Source organism: Ambystoma mexicanum, chromosome 9 (genome assembly GCF_040938575.1).
Source record: "Ambystoma mexicanum isolate Mex_15411 chromosome 9, UKY_AmexF1_1, whole genome shotgun sequence".
Taxonomy (NCBI): domain Eukaryota; kingdom Metazoa; phylum Chordata; class Amphibia; order Caudata; family Ambystomatidae; genus Ambystoma; species Ambystoma mexicanum.
In genome coordinates, this window is record NC_090931.1 from 1,070,066,615 (window position 1) to 1,070,081,643 (window position 15,029).

At 50.6% G+C, this 15,029-nt stretch overlaps 1 protein-coding gene across 4 annotated transcripts in view; it reads right to left on the reverse strand.

Annotated features, from left to right (window-relative positions):
• The window catches only part of TANC1 (tetratricopeptide repeat, ankyrin repeat and coiled-coil containing 1), a 2,406,012-nt gene that overhangs the window by 1,125,713 nt on the left and 1,265,270 nt on the right, over positions 1–15,029 (reverse strand). For all 4 annotated transcript variants that reach the window (XM_069616378.1, XM_069616375.1, XM_069616376.1 and 1 more), the window contains one exon: positions 14,175–14,456. In XM_069616378.1, coding sequence (XP_069472479.1) covers positions 14,175–14,456 — 282 coding nt within the window. The remainder of the gene's footprint in view (positions 1–14,174; positions 14,457–15,029) is intronic.

Below are 15,029 nucleotides of genomic sequence, written 5' to 3' on the forward strand. Positions count from 1 at the left end.
TTGAAGCGCTCGGCTTGCAGAGTCTCCCCTATTGCGGCTCTGTCCTGAACAGGTTCCTTACTCCTCTAGCCCCCGCCTCTAACATGCTCTCTCATAGCTCCCCTTATCCTCCATTCAGACTCTTGTGGCCAGTGCATCTGCCAATGACAACCTCTCAGGTAGTGGGGTGATTGCCAATATGGAACAAGTTACTTACCTGTAACTGTTGTTCTCCAGCATGGGTCTGGCATGGATTCACATGCTCATGAATATTCCCAGTCGTCAGGCCGGGAATCCTCGGTACAGAAAAAATCAGTATCAGTTTCGTTTCTGATCTGTCTTTCTCAGTATTAACCAATCACTGGTCTCTGGGTCATACTGCCCCCAGCCAATGACTGCCCTCTCCCTAAGCCCCACCCCTGGCAGCCATCCTCAGATTTGGTAGCACGTGAAGTGGCAGTATGACCAAGTGAAGAGCCGCAGAGGGGTAGGCGGGAGGGTTCGCATGTGAATCCATGCCAGACCCATGCTGGAGAACAACAGTTACAGGTAAGTAACTTGTTCCTTCTCCAGCATGGGGTCTGGCATGGATTCACATGCTCATGAATATAAGAATACATAGCAGTATACACATGCACAACCACGGGAGGTGGTAAAAGGCTCAATATCAAGCAATACAACAACCCAACATTAAGCAACTCTTACCTCCTCACCAGGCTCACCTTAGGCGAACAGGTTGCGCAGCACTGCCTGGCCGACTCTGGACTCCTCCCTGGAATCCTGGTCGACGCAGTAGAATCTCGTGAAGGTGTGCGTCGACCTCCACGTAGCAGCCCTGCAGATGTCGAGCAGGGGCACACCAGACAGGAACGCCGTAGTAGCAGCGATCGCTCTGGTCGAATGGGCCCTCGGACGGCCTGGCAACGGTCGGTTTGCCAACCGGTGACAGTGCATGATGCAGCCGGAGAGCCATCTGGAAATGGAAGTCTTCGAGAGAGCCTTCCCTTGATTCACAGGTCCAAAGTTCACAAACAGCTGTGATGTCTTCCGAAAACTCTTCGTGCGGTCCACGTAGAACTTCAGCGCTCTAGCTACATCCAGCGAGTGCAGAGTCCTCTCAGCCGGCGACGAAGGCGACAGGAAGAAAACTGGCAACACCAAGGGCTCGTTGAGGTGGAAGTCCGACGGCACCTTGGGCATGAAGGAGGGGTGCGTCCTCAGCACCACCCTCGTGTCATGAAAAGTCAAGTATGGAGGCTTGCAAGACAGGGCCTGGATCTCTCCCACTCGTCGTGCAGAGGTGATGGCCACGAGGAATGCTGTCTTCCACGAAAGAAACTTCAACAGCACTGAATGCATAGGCTCGAATGGGGCCCCCATGAGCCTAGTTAGCACCACGTTGAGCTCCCACGCCGGGGCAGGGGCCTTCACCGGCGGGAATGATCGGAACAGTCCTTTCATAAATTCCTTCACCAGACGATAAGACCACAAGGACGCCCGTCCTGTAGTTCTGGTGTAACATGAGACGGCAGCCAGATGTACCTTGATGGAAGCGTGAGATAGGCCAGCCTTGGCCAAAGACAGTAGGTACGGCAATACTTGAGGTCCGTAATCCGGAGAGGGTTAATCTTCTGTGCACGGCACCAGACAGAGAACCTCTTCCATTTATGTCCGTAGCACTTGAGAGTTGAAGATGCCCTGGCCTTTGCAAGAACCTCTCTGCAGTCGGCCGGGATGTCGTATCCTCCAAACTCTAGTGCTGCAGGAGCCAGGCCTGCAAGTTCAGCAACTCTGGTTCGTGATGAAGAATGGCGCCTCCTTCTCTGGAGAGAAGATCCGCGTCCGTCGGCAGCTTGACTGGATTGGACGCTGACAAGTCCAGAAGGTCCGGAAACCAGATCTGCCTCGGCCACGCCGGTGCAACGAGGATCATCCTGCACCGGGACCTCTTGAGCTGGTTGACGAGCCGGAGTAGCAATGGCAATGGCGGGTATGCATAAAGGAACAGGCCGTCCCAGGGGAACGAGAAAGCATCGCCCATGCTCCTCGGTTGGGGAAACCTGCTGGCGAACCTCCGGCACTTGGAATTCGCCGCCGTCGTGAAGAGATCGATCTGGGGTTTGCCCCATCGTCGGAAGAGTCGGTCCACTTGATCCTGGCGCAGTTCCCACTCGTGGCACGAGCGCAGCTCTCTGCTGAGTGAGTCGGCGATGGTGTTTTTTATCCCTGCCAGATGAAAGGGTACCAGAAACATCCCTTGGGCGACGGCCCAATGCCACAGATCCTGGGCTTCCTTGGATAGGGCAGGGGATCTGGTTCCGCCCTGCTTCCGAATGTAAAACATCGTGGTGGTGTTGTCGGTGAAGATCCTCACCACCTTGCCCTTGAGGGACGGAAGGAAGGACCTGAGGGCCCAGAACACTGCACGAAGCTCCAAGATTTTGATGTGGAGAGTCTTCTCCTCCGGGAGCCAAAAGCCTCTCGCGTGGAGACCCCCGGTGCGCGCGCCCCAACCTTCCAGGGAGGCATCCGTCGTCACCGCCACCTGGTGGGCCGGGACTAGGAAACCTGTTCCCGCTGTCAGATGAGCGCGGACACCCCACCATCGTCTCGCCCGACGGAACGCTTCGTCGAGCGGGATCCTGTCCTCGAAGCTGCGCGCCGTCTGGATTCAGTGGGCGTCGAGGAATTCTTGCAAGGGCTGCATCCGAAGTCTGCAGTGGCGCACCAGATAAATGCAGGAGGACATCATTCCGAGGAGGGACTTGATAGACCTCACTCTGGCCACGTCTGTGGCGAGCAGACGTTGTACCTTTCCTAGGATGGTCCTTATCCTTTCCTCCGACGGTGAGGCCCGCCGCGCCACTGTGTCGAGCTGTGCTCCCAGAAACAGGGCGACTTGCGACGGGACCAGGTGGGATTTTGGAAAGTTGATGGAGAACCCCAGGTCCGTGAGCAGCTGGACGGTCTTCGCAGTGTCTTCCACGGCGAGCTCCCTTGTCCTTGCCCGTATGAGCCAGTCGTCCAGGTAGGGGTAGACGTGGATCCCCTGCAGGCGCAGCCGCGCCGCCACCGGTGCTAGGCACTTGGTGAACACCCTGGGCGCCGATTTTAATCCGAACGGGAGGGCCTTGAACTTGTAGTGCCGCCCTTTGACCACGAACCTGAGGAACTTTCGGTGTCTCTTTAGAATAGGGATGTGGAAGTAAGCATCCTCCAAGTCCAACGACGACAGGAAATCGCCCTCCTCCAGCTGTCCCAGCACGTGCTGGAAGGTGACCATCCGGAACTTCTGTGCCTTGATGTATTTGTTTAGTCGTCGCAGGTCCAGGATGGGACGCCATCCTCCTGTCGTCTTCTTCACGAGGAAGTATCTTGAGTAAACGCCGGAGCCCCGAAGCCTCTTTGGGACGAGCTCGATGGCACCTTTCCTGAGCATCGCCCTTACTTCCAACAGCAGTTGAGGGACGTGATTTTCCTTCCTGGCCACGGGAGGAATCTGGGGGCACCTCTTCTGGAACTCGAGGGAGTGTCCCAGGGCCAGGGCGTCCAGCACCCAACGGTCGGTGGAGATGGACTCCCACACGCCGACCAACTTCATCAGCCGGCCTCCCACCGGGGTGCTTTGGCAGGGGCCCGACCCGACGGTCGGTTCAATCTTGCTTGGAGGCCGCTTTGCCTCCTTGACCACCTTGGCGACGATGGCGGGATCCACCTGACTTGCCGCGTCCCCTGTAGGCCTCCTGCGACGAAGACCTTGCTGCTTGACGGTACGTAGAGGAGCTGCTGCCGGCTCCCTTGGAGGCACCCTGTCTGCCTCCGGAGCTCCGAAAGGACGGCAGTCGCTGTTGGAGAACACCGAGTGCACGGGCCGTCTCCGTGTCCGTCTTGATCGCCTGAAGAGATTCATCAACCGCCTTGCCAAAAAGGTTGTTCCCATCGAAAGGCATGTCCAAAACCTTGGTCTGAACGTCCTGGCGGAAATCCGTCGCCTTGAGCCATCCTCGTCGTCTCAGGCAAACGCTGTTGCCAACTGACGGAAACCGGTGTCGGCGATGTCCGTAGCCACCGTAATGGCGTGGTCCGAGGCAATCTCACCTTCCTGTAAGATTTCCAGGGCCTCAGCCCTCTTGGCATCCGGAAGGAAGTCCAACAGATGGGCGATCTTGAGCCACAACTCCCTGTCGTAGCGGGCTACGATGGCCAGGGCGTTGGCCGCCTTGATGGTCGTCACTGCAGATGAGATGACCCGTCGTCCCATCGCATCCAGCTTCCTACCCTCGTCGTCCGGAGGGGAGGTTGAAGTCGAGGCCGATGCCCCCACCCGCTTTCTTCTTGGCGGCCACCGAAACGACCAAGTCCGGGGTAGGTTGCGCCCTAAGGCACAAGGGGGCAGCGTCGGGGACCCGGTACTTCTCGTACCGGTCCCTCTTCGTAGGAGCCGTGGCAGGGTTCTAGAGGAGGGCGAGCCCCTCATCCCAGATGTCATCAAGAAGCGGTTTGGCGAGGACCGTCTTCCTTTTAGCCTCGCGCCGTTGGTAAAGGAACCCCTCCTTCTTTTCTTCGGGGCAGAGCTGGAAGAGCTCGGATGCCCTGGAAATCATAGCATGGAAGGATCCAATCTCGTCGGGCGGGGACGCCCGGGCAGGGGGTGACGGGGGATACGTCCCGTCGTCGCCTCCGTCGTCATCCGTACCCGTCGTAGTCGTGTCCATGCCTGTATCATCCCCGTGGGTAGTGGACCGGGGGGAAGGCAGAGAAGAGGAGGCCTAGGATGCGTCCTCCTCCTCTTAAGTGGTGGGATCTCCGAAGGTCCTGGCTCTGGTTCCTCCGTCGGGTCTGGCTCAGGTACCTCCGTCGGGGGAAGGGGCAACCTAGTCCTTATCTCCAAGCATAAGGACTGGATGGCTGACAAAATGGCCGCCGAGGTGTCCTGCGGCGCCGGAAACGACGGCTCTTGAGGAGCCTCGTCTGCGTCACCGTCGCACTCGTCGTCGCCCTCGTCAGGATCCCTCCCGATGGGCTGGGCCTCCTCCACGACTTGGATGAGCTCCTCTTCAGAGGTCGTGTCCGTATCCACAACGGTCCGTATCCCCACCCTTTCCAACGAGGACTTCGTGGGGGTCTTCTCGATGGGCCTGAAAGCCGACTCCCTCCGCGGAGGCAGGGAGACTCTGGTACCCGAGGGCGCCTCCACTGGTGTAGCCTCCCACAGGCTGAGCCAGGGCCGCAGCGACATCCTCAATCGAGGTCTTAGCAGGGTGAATTAAGGGCAACGTCACCTGTACGCCTGGGGCCTTCACCCTGGGGGGAGGGTCCGAGCCTCGCTCCCCCTCTGCCGGAATCTTCGAGATCGACCGGGGCCTCTCCAGAAGCTTCGCCGGGTTCTCAGACTTCCTCTTATCCGAGCCAAAGCATTGGCTCGTGGTCGATGGCGCCGGGGAGGATGCGCCCTGCCTGGCAGCCAAGGAGCCCGACCGTTCAGCGCTCCCGGTGCCCGCGGACTCGCGGTGCTTAGCCTTTTGTTGGGCCCCCATCGCCGGAGCACCGTCACAGGACTTAGAAGACCGCTCTGACTTCTTTTTCTTCTTCTCGCCTGGCGGGCTCTTACCTTCCAGCCAGTTGGCGAGACGGAGGTGGCGATCCTTCATGGTCCGCTCCGACATGTTCCCACAAAACGCGCAGTCCTTTTCCTTGTGAGTCTTGTCCTCATGGAGACAGTAGAGGAATAACGAATGCTTGTCCTCCTTGAAAACGTTCTGAAGCTGGCATCTAGGGCAGGTCCTGAACAGCTTCCCGGGCGTCGAGCTCCCTTTCTCCTGGGCCATGTCCGGGGTAGGCCTTGGAACTTCTGGAATCCTCCAAAAGCGTAACTCGACGGAATCTTCACCCTTGAGGGGCATAGAAACTCCGAAACGGATCCCCGTTGATCGGAAGTAGAAACGGTGGAGCTTGAGGCTCTATTTAACTGAAAAAATGAGAAATTCTCCTGAAAAAAGCGCAAAAACGCAGCAAAAGCTTGAGAGCTAAGCACAAGGACTCCCAACACTTGAACGTGCGGTAAAAATCTGAGGATGGCTGCCAGGGGTGGGGCTTAGGGAGAGGGCAGTCATTGGCTGGGGGCAGTATGACCCAGAGACCAGTGATTGGTTACTACTGAGAAAGACAGATCAGAAACGAAACTGATACTGATTTTTTCTATACTGAGGATTCCCGGCCTGACGACGGGGAATATTCATAAGCATGTGAATCCATGCCAGACCCCATGCTGGAGAACTCCATAATTCCACACCGATGTGGTACCTGGTGGTAATTAAATTAAGGGGCGGGAGAAGGTGTTGGTGGGATTGTCTGGGTTAGTTGACTCAGTCTCTGTGCGTGCCGCCTGTGTTCCTGTCTATCCAGTGTCGCCCATCCAGCTGCCGTGGGGGCTTTACTCTCCTGGGTCAGGGATGTCAGTGTCTTTTCGGTTTAGTTATCCTTTTCCAGTTTTGGTTTCTAGGTTTAGTCTGTGGTGTTGTAGGTCCAGGTTTTTAGTGATTTCCTGAAATTTAGATGATCTTCAGTGTTTCTTATTTCCTTTGGGATGTTGTTCCAGGTTTTTGCGGCTAAGTGGTAGAAGGAGGTGCCTCCAAGTTTTTTCTTGAGGTATGGTTTGAGTTCCAGGCGGATTTCGTTGATCGATCGGAGGGGTCTTGTTGGTTTGTAGACTGTTATTTTCTTTTGTAGGAATTCTGCTCCTCATCCGCTGATTGTCCTGTGTGTTATGCACATTGTTTTGAAGGTGATGCGATGTTTTACTGGGAGCCAGTGTAGGGTTTTTAGGGCTGGAGTGATGTGGTCTCTTCTGGATAATTTAAGGAGTAGCCTTGCTGCTGCATTTTGGATCCGTTGCAGTTTCTTCATGAGGTATTCAGGTATTCCGAGGTAGAGGCTGTTTGCATAGTCTATTTTGGACATGATTAGGGCGACGATAGTGAGTGTTTTGTGCGCGAAGGAGAGGAAAGGTAGGATTCTTCTTGCCATCCGGAGGAGGAAGCAGCATTTCTTCACTGTTGCATTTATTTGTGGCTCCAGAGTAAGGTTGTTGTCCATTAGGACTCCTAGATTTTTTACTACCTTCGATGGTGTTGGTGCTTTTCCCATTTCCGTAGGCCATGGGATGGTGGTTTCGTTCTCTTGGTCTTTGGATACGATCATGATTTCTGACTTGCCTGGGTTGATTTTTAAGTTGTTGGCATCCATCCAGTCGAAGACTTCTTTTAGACAGTCGGTAAGGGTTGAATGGTCAGCATCAGTGTCTTTGATTTTGTAGATGATCTGAGTGTCATCTGCGTAGTTGTAACATGTAATGTTGTATTTTTTGAAGATTCTGATGACCGGAGTCTGGTAGATGTTGAAATATAGTGTAGATAGTGAGGATCCTTGAGGTACTCCACAGTCGTTAACTCGTGGAGTGGATTTGAAAGGTTTTATCCATACGGTTTCTGTTCTGTCAGTTAGGAATGATTTGGTCCAGCGTAGTGCTGTGTCCGTTATGCCTATGTTTTCTAGTCTTTTGGTCAGGGTGTCGTGGATGACTGTGTCAAAGGCTGCAGAGAGGTCGAGCAGAATAAGGGCTGAAGTAGTGTTTGAGTCTGCGTTAGTTTTGAGGTCGTCCTAGATGGATAGTAGTGCTGTTTCCGTTCCTCTCGCTGGTCTGAAACCTCTGCTGATATTTTAGGAAAGCTTCCGAGTTTGTGTTGTGGTTCCGAGTTGGGTTCGTTGGGTTGTATGTTGTGGTTGGTCGCTTTTGTATGGTTTGACGGATGTCGTTGATTTTTTTTTTTTGAAGTGATCTGCCAGGTCGTTGCATAGATTTTCTGAGGGGGTTGGGGTGTTATCACAGCCTGGTGGGTTTCTCATTTCTTCAATGATGCTAAACATTTATTTTTGTGTGTTGGTGGCATTGTTGATTCTGTCATCGTAATGTCTTTTCTTTGCCTTTTGAATTTTAATCTTGTATGCACGGATTTGTTTCTGGTAAAGTGTTTTTTTTCCCTGGGTTGTATTCTTCCCTCCATTCCAATTCCATCTTTGTTTTCCTTTTTCATGTCGTTTAATAGTGGGGTGAACCATTTTGCCATTGCTCTTTTTTTTGATGGGGTGAACGGTTTTTCTGGGGCGATCTTGTCTATCGTATCTGCGATCCATTTGTGTAGTATCTCTGCTTTTCCGTCTAGGTCAGCTAGCTCCAGTTCTGTAGTTGAGGGTTTCGTTAATTCCAGTTGTTCGAATAGGTTGCTTTTTTGACGTGTTTCCAGTTTCTTTTGGTGGTGGTTGTGAGTTTTGGGTGTTGGATGTAGGCTTGGATAGGCAGAGTGATCACGAATGGGATGATGAGATGGTCGCTCCATAGTATTTGTGTCGGAGGTGCCGTAGTGATGTGTTTTTCTTTGGTGAAAATTGCGTCTAGGGTGTGTCCTGCCGAGTGCGTTGCTCCTTTGACTAGTTGTCGTAGTTTCATGCTGCTGAGTTGTTCGATTAGTGAGTTGTGGGAGTTGGTGTGGCTGTCTTCAAACCAGATGTTGAAGTCCCCTAGGATGATTAGGTGTTCGTGGTTGATGGCTAGGTTGGTGATGGCTTTTATGAAGTTATAGACGAATGTTGCATCATATGTTGGTGGTCTGTATACCAGGATGAATGCGATGTTGGTTTTTGGGCTCGATGTTAGGTGTACTACCATGGTTTCACAGTTGAGGATGTTGAGTGGTTCGTCAGTTTTTATTTTCAGGTGTTCTTTAAATGCTATAGCGATGCCTCCTCCTTTTTTGTTTTTTCTGTTTATTTGTAGGCATTTGAAGTCTGTAGGAAGGCAGCTTTGGAGTGTGATTTTGTAGTTGTCGTCCAGCCATGTTTCTGTGATGAACAGGATGTCAATGCCGTTGTCGTCGAGTAGGTCGAAGATCTCTGTTGAGTGTTTTGACATGGATCTTGCGTTTATTAGATTGCAGTGAAGTTTGGAGGTGTTGTTTGGTTTGGGTTTTGTCGAGGTCGTCTCCCGCTCGGTGTTGAGGTTTCCTTCTTGGTCGGCCATTTGTTGAGCTGTGGGGTTTGGGATGTCAGCGTCTTAGAAGAGTTCTTCTAGGTTTTGTCTTGAGCTTTTTGTGTTTTCATCGGGTTCGTCTTCCGGGGGTTGTGGTTGTTGATTGGAAGTTCCTCTTGCTTTGGTGATGTAAGGGGTTATTGAGTCGGTCGTCTGTTTGTTGTTTGTTTTGGTCATCCTTCTTCTACTTGCTTGTGTTAGGTTGATTAAAGTTGCTGCTTCTAATGTTGGGTTGGATTGCCGTGTTGGCCATTTGCCTGCGAGGTGTGGAGTGAGGTAGAGGGATTTTTCTCTTCTCTCAGAGTTCCTTCGGTTTGTGTTCCTGCCTGTGGGGTTCCAGTTTATGGTTGTTCTAGGTTGCTGTTCTGGTGTGTTTGTTTTTTTTATCTTTTTGTCTTTTTTTCGGAATTGGACGTTTGCGCGGCATCGTAGGATTGAGAGTTGTTTAGTCTTTGTTTGGTTACGTCTAGTTGGTACCGCTTTGGACTGGTTGTCTTGTGGTGTAGTGGCTGGTGAGGGGGTGTCCGCTATTAGTTTGGCTCCGTCTGTGGGTGGTATTCCGGCTGGAATTGACGACTCGTTCAGTCGCTATCCTAGGGGAATGGGGGTGGTAAGTGTTATTAAATTGGGTGTTATCGGTGGCTCTCTTTACTGTCCGTCTCCCTAAGCGCGGTTCACTGTGGTGAGCAGGTTGTGTGCGTTGGGAAGGGTATCAGCTGGTTGGAGGGTGGCTTGGACGGGAGTAGCTTGGACTTTCGCCCTGTGATACGAGAGGCCCTAGTCACAGTGATCCACTACCGTAATTCGCTGGTGGTTTCTGTCTCACTTGGGAGTTTGCTAAGTGTGTGAGTGAGCTGGATTTGAGATACCTGTGAAGTGGGAGGGAGGCTAATCAAGTTTGAGACACCTGTATAATTGGAGAGAGGCCTAACAGTGCAGTTTGGAGATCACACAATGCAATTTGGGCACGGAGGCCCTACCAAGTTTGAGACACCTGTATGGTGGGGGAGTGGCCCAACAACGCAGTCCCGAGACCACACAATGCAACCTGGGCATGGAGGCCCCGCTAAGTTTGAGACACCTGTATAGTGGGAGAGAGGCCCAACAATGCAGTTTGGAGATCACACAGTGCAATTTGGGCACGGAGGCCCTGCCAAGTTTGAGACACCTGTATAGTGGGGGAGAGGCCTAACAATGCAGTTTGGAGATCACACAATGCAATGTGGGCACGGAGGCCCTGCCAAGTTTGAGACACCTGTATAGTTGGAGAGAGGCCTAACAATGCAGTTTGGAGATCACACAGTGCAATTTGGGCACGGAGGCCCTGCCAAGTTTGAGACACCTGTATAGTGGGGGAGAGGCCTAACAATGCAGTATGGAGATCACACAATGCAATTTGGGCACGGAGGCCCCGCTAAGTTTGAGACACCTGTATAGTGGGAGAGAGGCCTAACAATGCAGTTTGGCAATCACACAATGCAATTTGGGCACAGAGGCCCTGCCAAGTTTGAGACACCTGTATAGTGGGGGAGAGGCCTAACAATGCAGTTTGGAGATCACACAATGCAATTTGGGCACGGAGGCCCTGCCAAGTTTGAGACACCTGTATAGTGGGGGAGAGGCCTAACAATGCAGTTTGGAGATCACACAATGCAATTTGGGCACAGAGGCCCTGCTAATTTTTGAGACACCTGTATAGTGGGAGAGAGGCATAACAATGCAGTTTGGAGATCACACAGTGCAATTTGGGCACGGGGGCCCTGCCAAGTTTGAGACACCTGTATAGTGGGGGAGAGGCCTAACAATGCAGTTTGGAGACCACACAATGCAACCTGGGCACAGAGGCCCTGCTATCAATGCAGTTTGGGGCAATGGGCGGTGATTACATTGATCGACATTGGTTTGCCTAGTGGTCAGCTATCTAGGGTAGAGTTGTACCTCTCCCCAACCCAAGCCACCCTACCTTACAGATCCTTTACCACAAAATGGACGTGGGAAACATAGGTGGGTAGAAGGGATGGGTGCATCGCAATGCAAGTAGAAAACACATTTCCAGTACATTGCTAGGAGGTGTGGAGCGGGTGTACGGATTATTCACAGAGAAGTAGTACATGGGTGGCCGTTCCTTTAAAGATGCTTGTGGAACAATTCAGTATGTGCAAAAACATTTATTTTATAGTACAAAATATATCCCAATGTATAGCTCCTTATCCTTAAGACAGTTCTTTCGATGAGTTGCTTTTCACAACCATGCATATGCCTAGCTAGATAAAACTGTCAACAGTGCAATTACCTGGGACATGGCTGCATTCCAAGAATTTACGTAATTCTTGCACAAGATCATAGTGGTGAAGTCTGGTCTGCCATGACTTGGGTTAATCTTGTTCATTAAAAACTACAAAACAGGATCACAAACATTGCCGATGTGAATGTTTGTCGAATATGGTCATATGTTTGAAGACCACACTACAATTGCATACACAAAACCTTCCCAGCAAACATTTGTAATAGCAATCCTCATGGCTATCCAGCCATGTGCATCGAATCCATAAAGTCAAAGATTGTGCTGACTGAAAGTGAATACCACTTTAGGGCTTGGCTGGGGAACGATAGCCATTACTTGTGGAAGCCGAATTGCGAGGATAGCATTAAAAGGAGGAAAGTCATAACACCGAAAACCAGACTAGTCTCAGGAGGAATACTACTTCAAAGCTGCATCTCAATTCTTAGGTACTTTATTTGTGCTGAACTAGCTGCGCTGGGTGACTACTTGCCAATCAAGAGAAACCGGAGTGGAGGAGACACATGCTTTGAGAAGTAGAACACAAATTAAACAAGGGTAAATATCTGAGTAAGTGGGCTCAGAGGACTGCATACATGCATAGGGATCTGTAGCATATCCAGGGTATTTGTCCCTTCTCCCCAAAGGGGGAGCCACCCCATTTGGGGTAAGGGAGGTGAGCCCACTCAGTCAAACCTTGCCTAAGGGTTTGGGAAAGCAGGACCTTGCTGGGAGTGACTCCCCTTTAGGGGATAAGGAATCAGATTCCCATTGGGAACTACCAATACACAAGGTATTATCTGCCCACATGGAAATAAGAAATACTGGCAATACATGTATGTGTTTGGCTCAAGGTAATACTGACAAAACATTTATGTGTTTAGTTCAAGGTAATACTGACAAATACATCTATGTACTTGGCTCAAAGAAATGCTGAACTTTCCACATGCTTGAGAACTTGTGGTAAACAATGTGCCTTCTCTTGTTACAGGAGCAAGAATAAAGGGCCTATGAACCTTGAGTGGGGGAGGAGAAACCAAACGCTGAGACGAAACTCAGACGTGACAACATAGGCGAGGGGTGGACCCGTGTAGAACAGCAGAGCCGGCTGTAGCGTGGAAGAAAGCGGACGCCAGAGGGGACACCGGCTGACCCGCACAGTAATGTGCAAGGCCTGAGAAGCAGAGGCTGCGCAAAGCGAACCGTACCTGGAGGTGCGACCACACAGAGGACGTGGTAGGCCCAGAGCCTGCAAACAGCTGCCATATCTAGGGACGAAAGGAGGACTGGGCCCTCTGCTCTCAGAACAAGAGCCAACAAGAGAGAGAGAAACCATACACAGAGGCAATCCTCAGACGTGAGTACGTTGGTGAGGGATGGAGCTGCGTTGAACAGCAGAGCCGGCTGTGGTGCAGAGAGTGACCAACGCCGAAGGGAGATGCCATCATCCCGATACAGAGACATGCTGGGCCTTAGAAGCCAAGGCCACACAAAGTGAAGCTTACCTGGAGGGGCAACCACACAAAGGATGTGGTGGGCCCAGTGCCAGCAAACTGATGCCAAAACCAGGAACCGAGGGAGGAGTGAGTGAGGAGAGCAGAAAGGTGAGAGAACACAGAGGTGAGCTGAATCCAAAAACCACTCATGTAGAGAAAGAGGCAATACGTGGAGAAAGCCGCCACTGCTGAAGGGGAAACACCATCACCTCACTGCAGCAGACCTGGTAATGCTGAAGGTATGCCAGTTGCCCAGATCGAAGGGTGTTGGAGGGAGGAAAGAGCCAGTGGGGAAGAAGGATTGTACTAACCCCATACCAGGGTCAGAGACCCGGAGAAAGAGACTGAATGAGAGAAGGAGAAGGTTACAGGAGCCCGAGAAACGATACACCTCCAGAAGGTTCACAGAAACCCACAACAGCTAAGAGCCAGAGGAAGAGAGGGGTTATTGATACTCCAGAAAACTAACAGTCATTGGGACAGAGAAACCCAAGGAAGTCAGAGGAGCCCACTAAAAGTGAAGAACAGATACGAGGGGAGCATGTAGGTGCCTAATATCTGAACCAAGTACCGAGAGACCCACATAAGCGGTAGAGAGGAATCAGGGAAATATCCCTCCATCTAAAGAAATGTTGACATTTTGTTTTTGTTGGAACTTAAGACTTGTTGAATTTTGGGAAACTTTAAGGAACTCTTGATCGACTCACAGGAACTGTTGTCTTTGAGAAGAACCATTACTTCTTTCTTACCACTGGATTTAGACACAGGAGGGACTCCTGGGACAACCAGAGACACCTTTGGGGAGAACCAAGTGTTCATTTCAATGACGTTTACATTTTGCTAAGTGGTAGGGCAAGTTTAGTGGATAGGTTTGGCTAGTGGACTGGTTCTGGACCATGGATAAGCATATAAGTTTAGTTTTGGTTAGGTAAGGAACTCTTTTAGAAGTAGGGTTCAGTGTGGCATGTTCCTTTAATTTAAAATGCCAAACTACACAGAAACATGTCCTTTGGTCCTTCTGACTTGCCACAGAGCATATACTCCCACAAACAGCAGCCTCTGGAATGTCTTCACTGCATCTGTACGTCATCTTGATTTCTACAATATGTAATGTTTACAGTTTAATTAACGGTGCTCATACAGGCTTATGCTTGTGATACATAGAGCAGTCTACAAAAGATAAGGGGACACTTTTTCCGATGTTTATACAGAGATCAAGCCAAACAAAACTGAACGGCATACTGTTATACAACAAGGTGGGATAGGAAGGCACAGAAAAAAAGAAGGGGCAATCATATGCAAATCTGAGTAATAAACACGATACTGAACATACCTCTTGGAGATGAGCTGGGGCTGTTTGATGCAATTTGTCTCATCCGGCTTCCGTGGCAGCTAAGGGCTACCATCTTTGAAATTATAGCAGTCTTCCCATAACCCACATTGCCAATTATCACTGCTCCCTTATTTTCCATCAACTGAGCATTATTTAGATTAATTTCTATCTTTTCAAATAGCCAGTTCCTTCCAACGAAAACAGAGTCTGTTGTGATGCTTGGTACTTCGAACAACAACGGCTTCAGCATTATATCTTGTGGCTTGTAGGGGACAAACCGTGCTGGAAAATGCAAGAAACGAATACAATTAGAATCCTAAAATATACACTGGCACCTGTTTTGAGAACAAACAATCTTTAGCTTTGCGGAAGAGATTATGTGAATTTTCATTTGCAAGAAATTATAATTGCTACTTTGAACTCCTAGCAACTAAAGAGGTTGCCTAGGTCTTTTCTTTGGCTGATCAGTATTGTAATGAAACTACAATAAACAGTTAAAATAAATTAGTGAAGATATATCAAAGAGGATCTAAAATATACATTTCGGGTTGATTGTTGATGGCAGCAACAATAACATGTTAATACCGATTGCCCTGATACTAAAGGCAAGATGATTTAAGCCACAAAGGTTTAACAGTCAAGACTTTTTTTCTTTTATTGCCTAACACTTTTTGGAGTGTAGCTGTTACCAACTGGGATCTCCATTGGTGGACTGTTTTGGTCTCAATGAGGTTTGCTCAGGAGAATATACTTTTGGTAGGGCTACCACTTGGCTGGATATTAAGAATGTAATTGCATGTGGTACAGAATGTGGCTGCTCAATATAGAGGCTCCTCTATTGATTCAAGTAGGAAT